This window comes from Heloderma suspectum, chromosome 3 (assembly GCF_057233095.1).
Source record: "Heloderma suspectum isolate Gila_16-S chromosome 3, 16-S_ref, whole genome shotgun sequence".
In the NCBI taxonomy this organism is placed as follows: Eukaryota; Metazoa; Chordata; class Lepidosauria; order Squamata; family Helodermatidae; genus Heloderma; species Heloderma suspectum.
The window spans coordinates 285205955-285226150 of NC_139460.1; the positions used below are offsets into that span (position 1 = coordinate 285205955).

Genomic DNA, 20196 nt, shown 5'->3' on the forward strand with positions numbered 1-20196 from the left:
CTTTTCTATAGGAGGCTATAAATCTGCTGCATCTACTTTCGGTTTTGTCACAGAATTTAGATCCGAGCTCTACATAGGCACATTTCTTTTCCTGCTTTTCCACTATATAACCTCTAGGTGGCACTGTGCATAGTGGAATAGCATAAATACCAGAGAGGAATTTGCGCTTTCTTTCAACATCAGAAAAAATACCCCATTTTCCCTGCTCTAAAAAGACTGGAGGGTCATGATGTTGTCTAAAGAACTCATAAACAACCATGAGTAGGGAATGATGAGCGCACAGCAAATGCCTCATGTAGAAAAGCTATTAGATACTTTCAGGGGCCCTGCTCAGATTGCCCCCACCTTTGCGGTTGGGTGGATGACAATTTGGCACAGATCCTTTTGAGTTATGGCACCCTATCTCTGGAGTTCCTTAACCTTGTCTGTTCATCAAGTGCCCTCTCTAATCACATTTAAGCAGCAGCTAAAAATATCTTCATTCTCTCGTCCTTTTAACGATATTTGATTTTATGTTTTGCACTGTGTCTCTTTACTAAGTTGCTGCTTATTACCTATTTTAAATATCTATGTGAGTTAATATGCTTATTGTTTTCAAATATGTTGTTTGCCATCTCTTAATTATTTCTAGAATTAAAAATAGAAAATCTACCTGTCACCATTTTGTCCTCATTCATTCAGTAATCTTATGAAGCAAGAGGGTCTGAGGGAGGAAGGGAAGCCTCCTTTTGGCCTGTTTTGTTGCTGCTGTTCCAATGCAATCACCAATGATAAGGAAATGAAAGGGGGTGTTTAGAGCAGAGGGGTTGGCAATATGTGGGGGAAAGCCAAAACTTCCTCTTCAACCGCTCGGATGAGGATCAAAGTGGGAGAGGAAGTGGTGCTTGGAAAACTCACCTCTCATTCTGAGGCAGGTTTTGGGGGGCCCCAAATTTCTCTTCTGAGCCTGGCTCAGGAGAAGTTTGTCACCATTGTTACCAAGGACGGCAAAGGCTTTCAAAGAAAAGACTGGATTTCTTTACAAGAATTTCTGGAGCAAAACTAAAAATCCACTTGCAGTGAGTAAGGAGTGTTCCGATTTTTTCCAAGTCTCAGATAACATTGTGACCAATGTATTTAGTTCTATTGAATGAATAGACTTCACTCACTATGACCATGACTGTACAGCTTACTCAAGTAACTCCACTTAAAATTCAATAACAGACTAATTTATCTTCTCAAATGTACTTTGCAGTTAATAGAATTTAAAGCATTACTTAACTGTACGTACATATCTTTCTTGTTAAGGATAGACTTGGATGCATTTGCATATTTATATTAAAAATATCAGACAAAGATATGTGTGCAAGAGGTCACATCTTCCTGGCAGCAGTGTCTAAGCAGAATTCAGGTTGGAAGAGTTAATATAAATTATGTATTGTCTAGACATTAAAGAGATTAAATGCAGTATAAAAACAGCAACCCTAATGAACATGGAACATTGATCATATACACAAAATACAGCTCAGTGCTTCCAGCATTTCATTACACTCAAAGGTGTGGTCCCTTGATTCAACATGATCAAGGGAGAGGGAAATCTCCACAATTAGTTTCCTATAGGGGAGGGGTAGGAAATCTGCGACTCTCCAACTATTGGACCAAAGTTCCCATAACCCATGACCACTGGCCATGTTGTCTGGAGCAGATGGGAGATGGGCCTAACAGCATCTGAAGGCCGACAGGTTTCCCACACCTGCTGTAGGGAGAAGCAATTCCAGAGCACCACGTTCCAGAACGCCAGTCCATAACTCAGCTGTGGTGGCTTAGAAATGGGCCAGCAGAGCAATAGCCTGCTCCCAGCCATGTACTGAACAGAGTGGCTCTTCTGCCTACCCAGTCCTGCCTGATCCCATTACTTTTGCCTGCTGATCGGTACCTACTCTCCTTCTTTTCCATAGACTTCTGCAGATATAACACAGCCCCATGTGTTACAGGCCTAGAGCAGTGTTACATCTGCAGAAGTCTATGGAAAAGGAAGGGGAGTAGCTAAGGAAGCAGAGCTTCTGGGTTCTACCTGCTTTCCCAGGAAATTCCTTTCCCTTTCCAATCTATAATGAAATAACCAGATCATGCTTAGCCAATCTCTCCAGTGGTTATATGCCAAATGATTCCTTGGGACATTGCAGAAGGAGGTGAGATAAGACTCTGCCTCAACTGTATCCCCATTCTAGCCGGCTGCTGTGAGTTAACATGTACCTGTGGTCTTCATACCAATACAAACATTGTGCTTCTACCCGTTTTCTCTCCATTTTGAGATGTGGGGCTCGCTTCTGCAAGGCAAAATGCAGACACTGTGCAAAGGTACACAATTCCAACAACAACGCAAAACATACCAGTAAGGCAAGTGCAGGTGAAATTGTTTCCATCAAGTTTTTCTGCAACATCCATGCAGGTTCCGTTGTTCTGACAGGGACTGCTTTGACAGGCATTGAATTCTTCACAGAGACCACCCAAATATTGATCTTCACATTCACAGAAAAAAGTTGCCTAGAACAAAAACACTCTACTGTGAAACTTTAAAGCTTCTTTCTAAGTCATTATTTTGATCAAGAATATATGGATCCCTAAGGTTAGAGAGGAGAGAAGCTGTGGCAAATGACAAATTAAGAAGGGTAATGAGATCCCATGGGGGGGAGTTCCTTAAGTTACAGACGTTTATGCAAGAAAAATACCAACTTAGCCTAAGACTTGTTTTTAGTATAACATTCTTTTACCATAGGTTAATTAATCCTTTTCTTTTTAAAGATCACCCTCTGTTGCTATTTTCACAATCAGAAACACAGAATAGTCTTCAGATTTAAATCTTAAAACATTATTTGGAAAGCACAATTTTTTTTTAAGCCAACTTTATTATTTGGCCATAATTTAACATTCATGCAGTTCAGTCCTATGAATGTTTCCTCAAACTGAAGCCCACCGAGTTCAGTGGAGATTACTCCCAAGGAAGCATGTTGGTATTCAGCTGATGGGCTGCAGCCCATAAATGGATCACACCCCAATATAAGGTGGATTGCACCAGCAGCACATTAAATGGGTTTAGGGTTTTTCAAAGAATGTGATAGTGTGGAGATTTGTATCCTGAAACAATATTAAAAGTGGGTCCCGCAGATCCTTGATCTGAAAACCTTGAAGACTGCTGCTGTAGTATGTGAACAAAGGGGTAATTATTAAAACATATAAAGTATTAGCTCCATGCTACTGATATTGTGAACGCCCCTCAGTGGTCACAATGGAGTTAAAGTAATGAGTAGGAACTAGCTACTAGCGGATAGCTAGTAGTAATAAGTTGCCATAAGAACATATTTGAGCATGTTTTGTATAGTAGTTAAATCACATGCCCAACTCTTCAGTCCCAACATAAGAACAGCTTCAAAGTTACAGAAGTGGCAAAGAATGGCTGCCGGAATGACACCCACTTTTCACCCCATGTTGTAATGTCTAAAAAGGAAACTCATGCATTTCTCTTGTAAAGCAATGCACGAGTTTAACATGCAAATGGAGTGCACAAATCTCTCCCCTGCAAATTCCCTCTATTTATGTTACAAGATGCAGTGGAAAGCAGGAGTAAAAAAGAATAATCCATCTGTTCTTTGCAAAAGTATCACAGTAGCAAGAAACTTGCATGAATCAGACAGTTTTAAAACACCTTTAGCGAGGGATTGTTTTCTCTCCAGTGACCTATTTTGAATGCTGGGCATTGATCTTCAGTATCTGTTCTTTGGTACCATGGTAATATTTTTCCAACTATATTGGGAGGCGGTGTTGAGATAGAGAAGCTTATGCAACAGCTACTTTGTTGTCCTAGAAACTGAAGCACTTTTTAATGCAACTGTTACACAAATCTCCATAGTACAATATAATTTTTCAACTGTTTATATAAAGCAAAATCTAAATATATGGCACTTGCTATGTCTAGCCTTGATCACAAAACTCTGAATCATATGAGTCTACTATATTCTGCAAGTACAGCCCCCCCCCCCGAACCATTTGCATTTTGAAGTTAGGCAGGAAAAGAAGGTGACTTAAGCCTCCCCTTGTGTTGGATCCAACGGGATCCTTTAAAGTGTTCTCTAAAATAAAGTATGCAGTGGATAAAGTTAATACATAAAATGTATTAGACATTAAAATATATGCCAAGTAAAGGGAAAAAACAAAATGGGTTGGATCCAGAGGAAGTTAGTCACTTTATATTCTCATTGAAATCAGTGGAACTTGTCATATTGATTTCATTTGGATTAAAGCATGGCCATCTTCCCCTTCATGGATCACTGCCTTGTTGTGGCGAAGGGGCTTGCGTAACTCAGTGAAGCCATAAGCTATGCCGTGCAGGGCCACCCAAGACGGACAGGTCATGGCGGAGAGTTCTGACAAAATGTGGTCCACTGGAGAAGGAAATGGCAACCCACTCCAGTATTCTGGCCAAGAAAACCCCATGGAACGTATCACAAGGCTAAAAGAGATGACGCCAGAAGATGAGCCCCTCAGGTCGGAAGGTGTCCAATATGCTACTGGGGAAGAGCAGAGGGTATTTCCAAGTAGCGCCAGAAAGAGTGAAGCGGCTGGGCCAAAGCCAAAAGGACACTCAGCTGTGGATGTGTCTGGTGGTGAAAAGAAAATCCGATGCTGTAAAGAACAATATTGTTTAGGAACCTGGAATGTAAGATCAATGAATCAAGGTAAGCTGGAGGTGGTCAAACATGAGATGGCAAGACTGAACATCGACATCTTGGGAATCAGTGAACTAAAATGGACAGGCATGGGCGAATTTAATTCAGGTGACCATCATATCTACTACTGTGGGCAAGAATCCCTTAGAAGAAATGGAGTAGCACTCATAGTCAACAAAAGGGTGGGAAAAGCAGTACTGGGGTACAATCTTAAAAATGATAGAATGATCTCAGTACGAATCCAAGGCAAACCATTCAACATCACAGTAATTCAAGTCTATGCCCCAACCACTGAGGCCGAAGAAGCTGAGGTTGATCGGTTCTATGAAGACCTACAACACCTTCTAGAACTAACACCAACAAAAGATGTCCTCTTCATCATAGGGGATTGGAATGCTAAAGTAGGAAGTCAAGAAATCACTGGGATAACAGGCAGGCATGGCCTTGGAGTACAGAATGAAGCAGGACAAAAGCTAATAGAGTTTTGCCAAGAGAACATGCTGATCATAGCAAACACTCTTTTCCAACAGCACAAGAGGCGACTCTACACATGGACATCACCAGATGGTCAATATCGAAATCAGATTGATTATGTCCTTTGCAGCCAAAGATAGAGAAGCTCCATACAGTCAGTCAAAACAAGACCTGGAGCTGACTGTGGCTCAGATCATGAGCTGCTTCTTGCAAAATTTCGGCTTAAATTGAAGAACGTCGGGAAAACCACTAAACCGTTCAGGTATGACCTCAATCATATCCCTGATGAATATACAGTGGAGGTGAGGAATAGATTTCAGGGATTAGACCTGATAGACAGAGTGCTTGAGGAACTATGGACGGAGGTCCGTAACATTGTTCAGGAGGCAGCAACGAAATCCATCCCAAAGAAAAAGAAATGCAAGAAAGCAAAGTGGCTGTCTGATGAGGCTTTACAAGTAGCTCACGAAAGAAGGGAAGCGAAAAGCAAGGGAGAAAGGGGAAGATATATCCAACTGAACGCAGAGTTCCAGAGAATAGCAAGGAGAGACAAGAAGGCCTTCTGAAATGAACAATGCAAAGAACAACAACAGAATGGGAAAGACTAGAGATCTCTTCAAGAAAATTGGAGATGTCAAGGGTACGTTTTGTGCAAAGACAGGCATGATAAAGGACAAAGAAGGCAGGGACCTAACAGAAGCAGATGAGATTAAGAAGAGGTGGCAAGAATACACAGAAGAACTATACAGGAAAGATCTGAATGTCCCTGATAGCCATGACAGTGCGGTCACTGAACTTGAGCCGGACATCCTCGAGAGTGAAGTCAAGTGGGCCTTAGGAAGCATTAGTAACAACAAAGCTAGCGGAGATGACAGTCTCCCAGCTGAGCTATTTAAAATCCTAAAAGATGATGCTGTTAAAGTGCTGCACTCAATATGCCAACAAATCTGGAACACTCAACAGTGGCCACAAGACTGGAAAAGGTCAGTTTACATTCCAATTCCAAAGAAGGGCAACGCCAAAGAGTGTTCAAACTACCGCACAATTGCGCTCATTTCACATGCCAGCAAGGTGATGCTCAAAATCCTACAAGCTAGGCTTCAGCAGTATGCGAACCGAGAACTACCGGAAGTACAAGCTGGGTTTCGAAGAGGCAGAGGAACTAGAGATCAAATCGCCAACATTCGCTGCATCATGGAGAAAGCAAGAGAATTCCAGAAAAACGTCTATTTCTGCTTCATTGACTACGCTAAAGCCTTTGATTGTGTGGATCACAACAAACTGTGGCAAATTCTGAAAGTGATGGGAGTACCAGACCACCTTACCTGTCTCCTGAGAAACCTGTACGAGGGTCAAGAAGCAACAGTAATTACCAGACATGGAACAAGCGATTGGTTCAAAATTGGGAAAGGAGTACGACAAGGCTGCATATTGTCACCCTGCTTATTTAACTTATATGCAGAGTACATCATGAGAAATGCCAGGTTGGATGAATCAGAGGTCGGAATTAAGATTGCTGGGAGAATTATCAACAACCTCCGATATGCAGACGATACCACCCTAATGGCAGAAAGCGAAGAGGATCTCAAGAGCCTCTTGTTGAGGGTGAAAGAGGAGAGTGCAAAAGCTGGTTTGAAACTCAACATTAAAAAAACTAAGATTATGTCATCTGGCCCTATCACTTCCTGGCATATGGAAGGGGAAGAAATGGAAGCAGTGACAGATTTTACTTTCTTGGGCTCCAAGATCACCGCAGATGGTGACTGTAGCCATGAAATTAAAAGACGCTTGCTCCTTGGGATGAAAGCTATGGCAAACCTAGACAGCATAGTACGAAGCAGAGACATCACCTTGCCGACAAAGGTCCGTCTAATCAAAGCTATGGTTTTCCCAGTAGTAATGTATGGCTGTGAGAGCTGGACTATAAGGAAGGCTGAGCGCCAAAGAATTGATGCTTTCGAACTGTGGTGCTGGAGAAGACTCTTACGAGTGCCCTGGACTGCAAGGAGGTCAAATCAGTCCATCCTAAAGGAAATCAACCCTGAGTGCTCATTGGAAGGACAGATAATGAAGCTGAAGCTCCAATATTTTGGCCACCTAATGCGAAGAGAAAACTCCCTGGAAAAGACCCTGATGCTGGGAAAGACTGAAGGCAAAAGGAGAAGGGGACGGCAGAGGATGAGATGGCTAGATAGCATCACGGATGCAATGAATATGAACTTGAGCACGCTCCGGGAGAGAGCACAGGACAGGAAGGCCTGGCGTGCTATGGTCCATGGGGTCACGAAGAGTCGGACACGACTGAACGACTGAACAACAACAACAAATGCGAAGAGAAAACTCCCTGGAAAAGACCCTGATGCTGGGAAAGACTGAAGGCCAAAGGAGAAGGGGACGGCAGAGGATGAGATGGCTAGATAGCATCACGGATGCAATGAATATGAACTTGAGCACGCTCCGGGAGAGAGCGCAGGACAGGAAGGCCTGGCGTGCTATGGTCCATGGGGTCACGAAGAGTCGGACACGACTGAACGACTGAACAACAACAACAAAATGGCCATCTTCCTCTGGATTCAATTAAATATATTGGGTTATACTATATTTTTAAAATCTAGGGTCACAAGCTGTTTGGGAAGTTCTTCCAAACAAGCCACACTGAAATTAATGGGAGATGTGCAAGAACAATAGTGCCCAGTGAGTTTCACCCTCCTGACCTAGAAACAATCCTAGGTAACTATTAATAGCATTGCTATGATTTCTACAATATTTAGGGGAAATTAATGAAGACATCTGGAAATTACATTCCAGATGCTATAAAGATGTGGTTAATGCTACAAGTTTCCTGTCTAAGGTAGCCTTATTCAGATATTCTGTTTCCCCAAAACAAATGCTCTGCACTGTACAGTGAATCTACACAGATACAAAGGGCTCCCCACTACAGAAGTGACTCCTTTACACCAGGGTTGGGCAACTTGTAGCCCTCCAAATGTTTTGGCCTACAATTTCCATCAGTCTTACCCAGCATAGCCAATAGTGAGAGCTAATAGTTGCGGGCCAGAACATCTGGAGGGTCACAAGTTGCTCTGCTTTACATAGGGGTGTGTGAATCAGCAAAACTTGAGCTTGCCAAAGTTCTCCAAATTCCATCTCAAAACTCATTCCAACTTGAATCTATATCAGATTGTGAGCTTTGTTTTTTTTTTCTTTTCACATGAAAATCCATGCATATTTTCCCAAATATACCCATCAATTATGTGCATCTTTGAAATGTATGCATTCTTCTCCCATTGATTAAAGTGTATTTGTGCACATTTTTCAAAAGTATGCAAAAGTATGCATGCTGTCAAATGCAATTTTCTTGGTCCATGAATTACATTGCAAGCTTGGAAATGTAAGGACTTCGACCACGAATTGCATCAAAGTCCATGTTCGGTCCAGAAGGTGCAAACTAGGTAAATATTGATCAGAAACAAACTGAAATAAATATCTCATATATTCCCATATGTACACGTGGAGGGCGATGAGAACGGGGACAGAGGAGGGCGTGGAGCTAGCATGCTTCTCTTCACTTTCCTCTCTCATGTTTAGATCATACTGAGAAACAGAATTGAATAGGGCTGAAATATTTAACTGTATGTCACCTGTAAATTAATGAACTCTAAACTAAAATGGGCATAATTCTGATGAATATAGCTAACTCATCATTAGATTGTTTTATTTTGTTTTTTATTAGAGAAAAGAGTAACGAGGTTGGAGCCAATGTCGCTCTTGCAGCATGCTGCAGAGCTTCCGCAGGACGCTATCTCAAACAGCTTTTTAAATGGTTGAAAAACCTTTTCATCTCCCCCTTGGAATGAAAGGGGGTCAGGAGCAGCTTTGGATCAAGTTTCAGAAGATTAGCTTTCTCTGAATATTAGCAGGGGGCTGGACTCCGGAGCTAGTCTGCCAGAGCTTAATCATCGCTCAAAGCTGTTTTGAACCTCCTATCTAAATAGGAGAAAATAGGGCTGACATGCTCCATTGTAGTTTATGGATTAAAAAACATCAACAACATTTGAGGAATGGATTAAGATATATCAACAGTATTTGAGGATATATTGAGATATATCAACAATATGCAAGATTTGTTTGAAGAGAAGGATGATTACTTTAAGGTGAAAAAAAGGTTCTCCGCCTACCCCCCACACACACACACACACATCTCCCTTGGCAAAGGTTCTGAGAAGCAAAAATACAGAAGAGTTACTTGCTTTGATAAAAACTTTGTCCTTGCAATTTGCAGAACAGGCTAAGAGACTGGATATTATTCAAAATTCCATCACTGCCTTGCAAGGGGCTGTGGATTTAATCAACACTTCTTGGCAAAAAATGGAGGTGAAGATTAACGAGCTGCAACATCGGGTGGCAGGGAATGAAACAACATCACAAGCTTTTTTCAACAATTTCTCAGTCAGAATTTCTCAATTGGAGGCTTCTGTACACAGGGCAAATGTATGTATCACTGGTATTAAAAAATTATCTACTGATGTAAATTTGTCTACTTTTGTAGATAAGTTCCTGCATGAGATACTCCCTGTGCCATCTGATTATTCATTTGATATTGAGCAGGCGTTCGGTGTGTCAAATGCCAAAGGGACTGGTTATATGGTTATAGTCCAATTTGCAAGAATCTCCACAAAAAATTATATCCTCCGTTTGGCAAGAGAGGGTGGAAACCTTTTTTGGAAACAAGATAAAGTTATGCTATTTCCGGATTACACCATAGAGGTTGCTGATAAAAGAAGGCAATTTACCAAGGCAAAAAATCTGGCAAAACAAATGAACTTACAATATCACTTAAAATATCCTGCTACATATTGCATTTTTTCTGAAGGCCAGATGAAGAAGTTTCTAAATCATGAAATGGCAGAGGTGTGGCTAAATGGACATCGTGTGAGAGTTCTGCTCTACCACCATGAACTGGAATCTACAAACATGTTTTGCTAACGGACTTCTGGAAGTTTAGTCTGGAAGATTCAGGCTAGGCCAGAGATAATTGCTCATATATGTATCTCCATTCTTTTTGTTTATCTTCTCTCTTTTTTTCCCTTTCTCTTTCTCTTTTTTCTTTAAATCCTTTCTTTTTAAAATGGATATGATATACTGTACTTAAATTTACTGTCTCAGGATGTTTAGAAATGTGCACATTTATATATCTAGTACAACATATATTAGTGATTATTGTAAGGTTAATTTTAAGATTTATTACCATATAATATTACAAATTTTATTAGTGATTTGAAAGTATTATCATTAATCCTTTTAAATCTCTATTATTATTATTATTATTACTACTACTATTATTATTGGTTACTAAGATTTTTAGCTGGTTAAATTTTTAAGCTTTAATATTATATATTAGCTGAAGGGCAATATATGGTTACTGGAAATGAATTGTAGGCCTGCTTCCTTGCTATAGGACTGATATGATATTGAAATGTGTGCCTGAGGAACTATGGACAGAGGTCCGTAACATTGTTCAGGAGGCAGCAACGAAATCCATCCCAAAGAAAAAGAAATGCAAGAAAGCAAAGTGGCTGTCTGATGAGGCTTTACAAGTAGCTCACGAAAGAAGGGAAGAGAAAAGCAAGGGAGAAAGGGGAAGATATACCCAACTGAACGCAGAGTTCCAGAGAATAGCAAGGAGAGACAAGAAGGCCTTCTGAAATGAACAATGCAAAGAAATCGAGGAAAACAACAGAATGGGAAAGACTAGAGATCTCTTCAAGAAAATTGGAGATCTCAAGGGAACGTTTTGTGCAAAGACGGGCATGATAAAGGACAAAGAAGGCAGGGACCTAACAGAAGCAGATGAGATTAAGAAGAGGTGGAAAGAATACACAGAAGAACTATACAGGAAAGATCTGAATGTCCCTGATAGCCATGATAGTGCGGTCATTGAACTTGAGCCGGACATCCTAGAGAGTGAAGTCAAGTGGGCCTTAGGAAACATTAGTAACAACAAAGCTAGCGGAGATGACAGTATTCCAGCCGAACTATTTAAAATCCTAAAAGATGATGCTGTTAAAGTGCTGCATTCAATATGTCAACAAATCTGGAACACTCAACAGTGGCCACAAGACTGGAAAAGGTCAGTTTACATTCCAATTCCAAAGAAGGGCAACGCCAAAGAGTGTTCAAACTACCGCACAATTGCGCTCATTTCACATGCCAGCAAGGTGATGCTCAAAATCCTACAAGCTAGGCTTCAGCAGTATGCGAACCGAGAACTACCGGAAGTACAAGCTGGGTTTCGAAGAGGCAGAGGAACTAGAGCTCAAATCGCCAACATTCGCTGCATCATGGAGAAAGCAAGAGAATTCCAGAAAAACGTCTATTTCTGCTTCATTGACTACGCTAAAGCCTTTGATTGTGTGGATCACAACAAACTGTGGCAAATTCTTAAAGTGATGGGAGTACCAGACCACCTTACCTGTCTCCTGAGAAACCTGTACGAGGGTCAAGAAGCAACAGTAAGAACCAGACATGGAACAAGCGATTGGTTCAAAATTGGGAAAGGAGTACGACAAGGCTGCATATTGTCACCCTGCTTATTTAACTTATATGCAGAGTACATCATGAGAAATGCCAGGTTGGATGAATCAGAGGTCGGAATTAAGATTGCTGGGAGAATTATCAACAACCTCCGATATGCAGACGATACCACCCTAATGGCAGAAAGCGAAGAGGATCTCAAGAGCCTCTTGTTGAGGGTGAAAGAGGAGAGTGCAAAAGCTGGTTTGAAACTCAACATTAAAAAAATGAAGATCATGGCATCTGGCCCCATCACTTCCTGGCATATAGAAGGGGAAGAAATGGAAGGAGTGACAGATTTTACTTTCTTGGGCTCCAAGATCACCGCAGACGGTGACTGTAGCCATGAAATTAAAAGACGCTTGCTCCTGGGGAGGAAAGCTATGGCCAACCTAGACAGCATAGTAAGAAGCAGAGACATCACCTTGCCGACAAAGGTCCGTCTAATCAAAGCTATGGTTTTCCCAGTAGTAATGTATGGCTGTGAGAGCTGGACTATAAGGAAGGCTGAGCGCCGAAGAATTGATGCTTTCGAACTGTGGTGCTGGAGAAGACTCTTACGAGTGCCCTGGACTGCAAGGAGGTCAAATCAGTCCATCCTAAAGGAAATCAACCCTGAGTGCTCCTTGGAAGGACAGATACTGAAGCTGAAACTCCAATATTTTGGCCACCTAATGCGAAGAGAAAACTCCCTGGAAAAGACCCTGATGCTGGGAAAGACTGAAGGCCAAAGGAGAAGGGGACGGCAGAGGATGAGATGGCTAGATAGCATCACGGATGCAATGAATATGAACTTGAGCACGCTCCGGGAGAGAGTGCAGGACAGGAAGGCCTGGCGTGCTATGGTCCATGGGGTCACGAAGAGTCGGACACGACTGAACGACTGAACAACAACAACAACAACAACAACAACAACAATTGAATTATAATATTGCCAATGTTATAGGTATAATTTTTTAAGTAGAATGGGATTTGATGTTTTTGTGTAATGGAGTTTAAATTTAATCCTTTTCTTCTCTCTCTTTTTTCTTTCTCTTCCTCCTTCATTATTGCTGTATCCTCCTAAGAATACTGTATGGTGGGGAAATTGTAGTTATTGATTAGGTTGTTGGTATTGTTTATTTCATTTATAAAGATTAAAAAATAGAATAAAAAGTATTTTCAAAAAAAGAAAAAGAAAAGAGTAACGGAAAACATGTTTTAATTAATCCTGTGATTAATGTGCCTAAGTCTGAAATCGCAGCCTCTGAGGAAATTGACAGTGGAAGGCTTTGATTCTTCGGTCTTGTTTAAATATGAAATACACATGCCCTTCAATCTGTTGATATTATTTAGGGGTTTCTTTAAAAAAAAAAACTTGCTGCGATTACTGTGCATTTACAGCTAAACTAAAAGCCTGTATCCAAAGAAATGACCAGTTAATTCAAAATTCATCCTCTTCCCCAGCCATTGCTTCTTGATCCTCATTAACTCCGCTCCTTTAGAGATGCCAATGCAGAATCCCCCTGTAGTATCTAAACTCCCGGCACCTTGAAGTGGTGGCTTTTGAAGGCTCTGTTCACTCTTACCTATCTCAATGGGAAAGGTGACAGGAGAGTGAAGCTGGCTCAGACGGAAGTCACTGCCTTGAAGTGGTGGTTCCTGCTCTGGTGGTGTGTGTGTGTGTGTGTGTGAGTGAGAGAGAGAGAGAGAGAGAGAGAGAGAGAGAGAGAGAGAGAGGGGTGTATGTGAATGTATGTATGAGTATGTATGTGTGAATGTGCATGCGTGAGCATGGTGTGTGTGTGTCTGACAGGGAGAGGGAGAGGTGTGTGTGTGTGTGTCAGGTGGCCCAAAAGTAGGTATACACTATAGTTTATTTGCATTTTATTACACTGTTTATTACATTTACATTTGTTTAACACTGTTTAATCTCATAAGTGCTCGAAACATATTCCATCAACTGTCACTCCCTGTCACTCACTCTTCCCAACTGTCATTCTGACTCCACCCACACATCTTCTACGCACACATTCTCTCCCCCTCCCATCAACATTCTAAACAACGCTGTACCTACTTTTGGGCCACCTGGTGTGTGTGTGTGTGTGTATATATATATATATATGTGGATTGGCAGTGGCCCCTACCACATCTGGCAAAGAAGTTTGATTTGCAATTTTCTTCAACAGTGACTACATTAACATTGGAAATAAATGTTTTTGTTGTGTATTTGTATTTGCTTGTTTTGGGGCTCTGCCCTGAATACACTGAAATAACTTTTCCAGAAGTCAACAAATGACTTATATAAACAGATTAGGTCACCAATCCTTACACAACTTTATTTTTGGAATACAGGTGCCTATTGGCAATTGCAGAATAAGAAAGGCTAGAGCTTAAGATCCAAGGCAGAGAAACTCCTGCAACCTAATAGCTGCATCTGGATCCAGACACAAGCATCTTGGCACAGCACTGTCTTTACAATCAATTCTACAGAGATAGTTGCCAGCTCATGCAGAAAAATCAGAAGCTCAAGCAGAGAGCTGCTTCTAAAGTTGCAAAAACTTCAGAGGTTTTCAGATCTGAGGTTTGGATTCAGGCGTCTATCTAATCTCAGCAATACAAAGTAGCACTGGAACCCATCTCAGCAAAAGAAGGTAATTGCAGCAGTACTCCGACTCTCTGAACAGATCAATGACAATGTTGGTTATTGCTCCTTGTCTCAGCCCAGAACTACACATTATACTAAATGCGCAGCTGCCACCATGCATGAAATACACAGCTGTCGCCCATGGGTTTAATCTCCCCCCCACACACACACACACACCTCCAGGAACAGATACGATATCAAGTCCTCATGTCACAGAATTCTGCTTTCCCCTGCCCCTGTCCTACATCGCTAGCTGTTGTGGGCAGCAAAATGGGAGGGGGAATTTAGATGTGCTGTTGCTATTTTCTAGCAATGTGACATGGTGTTCCAGCCTCATTCAAATAATCTTTTCTTCTCTGCTTGGTATCATGAAACCCTAACCATTTTACTGGATATTTGACAGTAACATGAAACTCACAAAAGGAAGACAGTCTGCTTCCAACTTTGTAGATTTGTCCTTTCAAGTTTGTATCAATAGGCTCAATGTTTGAAACAGAAGCGAAGAAGCAGCAAGAGTGACTTCCGCTTCTTCTTTTTCCACTTCAGCCGTGACACATGAAATGGAATGCGCACACCTTGCCCACACATAGCTCAAATATACACGTCCCACTTTAAACAGTGAGGGTAGAATCCAAAGTCACACGACCGAAAGCCTGCTCACATGATGGGGCTTTCTCCCTCTCTCTTCCCCCCCTGCAGCCCCTCATGCACCCCCAAATCTGCTCTGAAGGGTTCCCCAATCCCCTGAAGCAGATTCTGAGTAAGGATGTCCATTGCTGGGAAATCTGGCCCTTTTGGGGCTCACCGGACATCTGCAGTGAGCCCGACTTGGCTTGCTTTTGCAAGCTGAGCCACACAGTTTCTCCAAGTTTTGGGGATTTTTACCCATTTTGTTTTTAACTCGGCAGTAATCTGCACAAAGAGAGATTTGAACAAATTGCGGCCACAAATTGCACAAATCTGCATAATTCGTGCAAATTTCAAATGTGAAATGTGCAAATTTACAGAATTTGTACAAATTGTTTGTAATTTGTGCAAACTATGCAAATTTGCACATTTTACAGTCAAAACTTGTGCAAATTTTTTTTTACACAAAAAATATATAATTCACAGAAATTCCACCCACTGGCCTGACTTGCTGTACACCCAGTTGGGCCAGCTGAAGATAGGATGGAGTCAGGGAGGCCAAGCCGATGAAAACTCATCAAGCTCTAACCCCCAGCTGGATTCCTCTGACATCCATAATTCTGAGGATGCACGGGGAACTGCAGAGTGGAGGAAGATCCCCCCTGGTTCTGCTACTGGCTGCAGTTCCATCAGCAGAATGACTTCATTGGATTTCACCCCAATTAGTGCTAATAATTATACATACAGAGAGAGGGAGAGAGAAAGCGTGCTCAGTGACAGAGCACATGCTTTGCATGGTAGAAAGTCTCAAGTTCAATCTTTGTTGTTTCCAGTTAAAGGGTCAGATATCTGGTGATGGGAAAATTTTCTACCAGTAGATGCTGGACAGCTGCTGCCAGTCAGATTACACGATACTGGGCTATATGAGCTCAGCATAAGACAGCTTTGTGTTTCCAGCACTTTTCCTAAATACTCATAAGTGCTTTACATACACCATCCTATAAATTGTTATTGTTGTTGTTGATGATGATGATAACAACAAAAACAACAACAACATACAAATAGAGGGGAGTGGCTGAGAGAGCAGCTTGCCTAAGACTACCAAGAGGTAACAATCAAGAGCAGAACTGGAGCAAAATTCTATGCATTTACACTCAGAATGAAGTCCTACTATATGCGATGGTTCATACTCTCAAGTATGTACAGCAGGAGTACAGAACCTCTTTTGGCCCAAGAACCAAATTATATTTTGGAGACACTCTCAGGGGATGCATTCCAATGATGCATGGGGCCAAAAATACCAGCATATCTTAGCTTAAAGCTCTTACTGCCTGCAAATAAGCCTTTGGAGAGGCAGTTCAAGCTTTTAGAATGGGGAAAAAGCAGCACAAAATAAAGAAACCACCAAAATATTGCTGGCTGAGGGAAAAGGTGTCAGGCCAGGGGGTGGGGCGAGGGGAAGGGGTGTGGCCAAACCCCAGAGGGCGAGATTTAGCCCCAGGGCCTGATGTTCTGCATGCCTGATGTATAGGATTGCAGCCTTAGGTGGATCTAAACCCTACTGATTTCACTGATTTTCACAGACTTTAATTTAGCCTAACTGTGCATCAGATTATGGTCAGGGAGTTCAGTGGTTAACCAAAGACCAGCTGAGCAGCAGTAGCTCATGGTCTTATCAACTTGGGCTGTAATCCTAATCCCACTTACCTGGGAGTGCACCCTACTGAACTCAATGGGACTTCTTTCTTAGCTGACATGTATAGCATTGTGCTGTTAGTCACTCATGTTTCTCCTTTCTCTACATTTATATAACATATGAACTCATTCTAATTAAAGTGAAGGATTGTGATAATATTACAGAACTAGAAAGGCAAAAAAATCAGTACATCAATTTCCCTTAACATTCAACACTTAACAAATCTTACAGCTAGGCAAGGGTGGTATTTATGTTGAAAGATGATACATGGTAACAATGCACTATAAAACAGAAAGAACCATTTATTCTTAAGAAAATATTGGCAATGAAGCATATTTAAACATTTCCAGGGTAAAATTTCAGACAGATGATAATATTGGGATACAGACAAGTTATTATGCAGAGATGATTAGACACCATTCGTTGTTATTAGGAATGCCATTGTCATTTTTCTCTCATCACAGAGTTACATTTTTGGTGACATGTACTCATTTATCTGAAGAGTGCAGAATTAAGAAGACTACAGATCATCATAATCCTTATTTAAATGCCACCTGAACAGTTTCTAACAAATAACTGAATATTCATAAATCTTTTAAAGGTGTTTACTCTTCTTCTTAATCATCATCTTCTTCTTCGTCGTCTTCTTCTTCTTGCAGGCATAGGGAAACTATTTGAAAAGGATCATAAATATGAGCCCCCTCCTCAAATATATTAGGCTTAATTAGAGGCAAGAAGAGCCCCCCTCAAGCCAACCCACCTCAACATTGGGCTTACACAGGGCTCGCAACCCACATTTACTGCTCCCTGAAAGTCTCCCTCCCTTCCCCAAAAGAAAGTTCAAGTGATTCAGCTGCTAAAGTTATTTTATTCTTTTGATACTTCCACACCAATTGTTCTGTTCAGATATATTTATTTCCATCAATATTAATTGTGCTCTGCTCATTTCCAGCAAGAAGAAGAAGAAAGAACGTTTCCTAAATATTACTCAGTATGTCATTCATTTTTGAAGCAATTAACACTATTCACATTTAAGTCACCACAAATTGGGTTTCAGGAAGATAAATGCTTTGTTGTGTCACACATCTTCTGAGGATCCCTTTAAGTCTGTCTGGAGCAGGAGAAACACAGTAATTCATTTCAAGGTCTTGAAAAAGAAATGTCAGTATTAGGGCTGTGTCAAGGTCAAGCCTTTACGGGTTCAACTTAACTGATACATTTCCATAAAAAAGGATAGTAGCAGTAGCACTCTAACATCCTCAAAACACTGAAAGGCTGATTTAAATGTTTGGTTATTCCTTCATGTCTCAGGCCAGCATTACATATTACATTAAATGCACACCTGCCACATAACATCCTGAACAAAAGAACTTCTCAGGAAAATGATACTCAATTTCAAATGTAACTGAACATTATTTGCTGGAGAAATACATATTCCAAACCAGGTCATAATGAATTTTGGCAACATCATTAATGATCACATGTATCCCCTGTAGCTTTGCAGAGGCATCCTGCCAACATCCATACTGGTTTCTTCCACAGATTACAAACCATAAACCACAAAGCCATATTATGTGTCTGTAGTTTCACAGATGCACTTGATGACTAGATAATACAACTGTGATTTAAACTACATAATGCAAAAAGAGGATAGCCAAAGGACTAATATTTCCTCCACTTTCATTCTGTTCAGTGTGTTCCTAACACCGGTGTCCCAACAATTATTTTGTGGACTGTTTTCAAATTACATAATGCCTCCATGTTTATGGAATAGTAAATTAAACTGAAAAGAGTGCATTATTGTGTGTTCAGCTACCTTTCAACCAAAATGGTAAAGATCATAAACCCAAAGATAATCTTTGTGCTAGCAGTGCAAGCACCAGCTATAGCCACTGTTGCTTGTTTATGGCAAAATGCCTTTTCGGTTTTCTAAACAGAGGGGATTATGAAGAAAATCAAAGACCAGACTTCAAAGGCCATGTTAGAAAGTTTAAGAAGATTAAAGATTCAAGTCGAAGAAGAAGAAGAAGAAGAAGAAGAAGAAGAAGAAGAAGAAGAAAGAATTTGATGCTATGGCTGATTCACATTAAGCATACCATTTTGGCAGCTGACTCCTGCATCTGTAGGAAAATTACTGAGCCATTTTTGGGCATCTCTCACCCCCAGGTGAAGAAAACAGTGGCAAAAAGATCTCATGCCTAATTAAGCTTCCACTTCCCACAAGCCAGCTGATTAAACTACACTGTTCACACTGGCTGCAAGTCAAATTTCCTTGGCTTCAATTCTAGCCATGCAATGAATAGATAAAAGAATATGGGGAAAATGATTTGTGGAGATTTGCAAGCATCAGCCAAGTGCCTCCTTCCTGCCCTGATCAGGATACAAGCAGGGTGAAAAGGAGCTGCTCAACTTGGCCAGTGCCAGCCAAATCCCTTCCTGCCCTGCTCCTGCCTCAATCAAGATGCGAGTGAGGTGGGAAGGAGGCACTCAACTGATGCCAGCTCCTGCAAGCACTGACCAAGTCACTTTCCATGCAGGGAGAGGCACAGAGTTCTGTGCCTTTCGCTGCATGGAAAAAAGTAGGCAACACAGCACTAATTACATCATGGGAGGGGGCAGGGCTTCAGATGGGGCAGGGCTTCAGGGTGGGCCCCACCCATTCAACATTATCTGGTCTGCCAGGCTTGGACCAGAGGAGTAATCTGGGCTCTGGACCAAAAGAGGATGCCTCCCCTCATTGGCGGAAATCTGCAGATATCCCAAGGTATAATCCCAAATCCATCCTTCTCCTCTTCTACCTTAGGGGCAACTATGTTGACCTGTAAAGTTAATTCCTCCCAGAATTCTAGATAATTCTGGATCCTCCAAGCATTTCCAGAACATGTGGAACATTCTAGAACAGGCTTCCTCAACTTGCTGTCCTCCAAATGTTTTGGACTACAACTTTCAGCATGCCTTACTATTGACCATGCTGGCTAAGGCTGATGGGAATTCAAGTCCAAAACATCTGGAGGACACCAAGTTGGGGAAGGCTATTCTAGAACATAAATCCAATTCCTCAGCCTCAGTCCGCCAAAAGGCTGACAAAACTCAAGAATTAAACTGGGCAAGAAGGTGTATTTTCTTATGTTGTAACGGTTTGATGATCTCTTACTGTTTGTTAGCCTGTTTTTATCACTATACTGTGATACTGTATTTTGTTTTGTTATTGTGAGGTACTTTGGGAGCTAGAGCTTGGAAGTAATTATATTTACATATTTTAATATCTTAAATAAAAAATACATAGGCAACTTTAGAACATGACAACTGTATTTACCACCCCAATAATCATGAAGAAGTAATGAGGAATTGTTTGACTGAATTAATATGTGAGGAAAGATTTACCTGGAATTAGCCATTGTACAACTTAGGGATGTCAGAGAATTTTGCCACAAATCTCCGGGAGGCCGAATGCCAGCGCATTTGGCCCCCCGAAATCGGTGGCGAAACGGTCT

At 41.3% G+C, this 20196-nt stretch overlaps 1 protein-coding gene across 1 annotated transcript in view; it reads right to left on the reverse strand.

Annotated features, from left to right (window-relative positions):
• Positions 1-20196, reverse strand: part of DNER (delta/notch like EGF repeat containing) — a 234016-nt gene that overhangs the window by 68257 nt on the left and 145563 nt on the right. The window contains exon 6 of the mRNA XM_084842030.1: positions 2373-2526. Within this exon, the coding sequence (XP_084698156.1) occupies positions 2373-2526 (154 nt within the window). The remainder of the gene's footprint in view (positions 1-2372; positions 2527-20196) is intronic.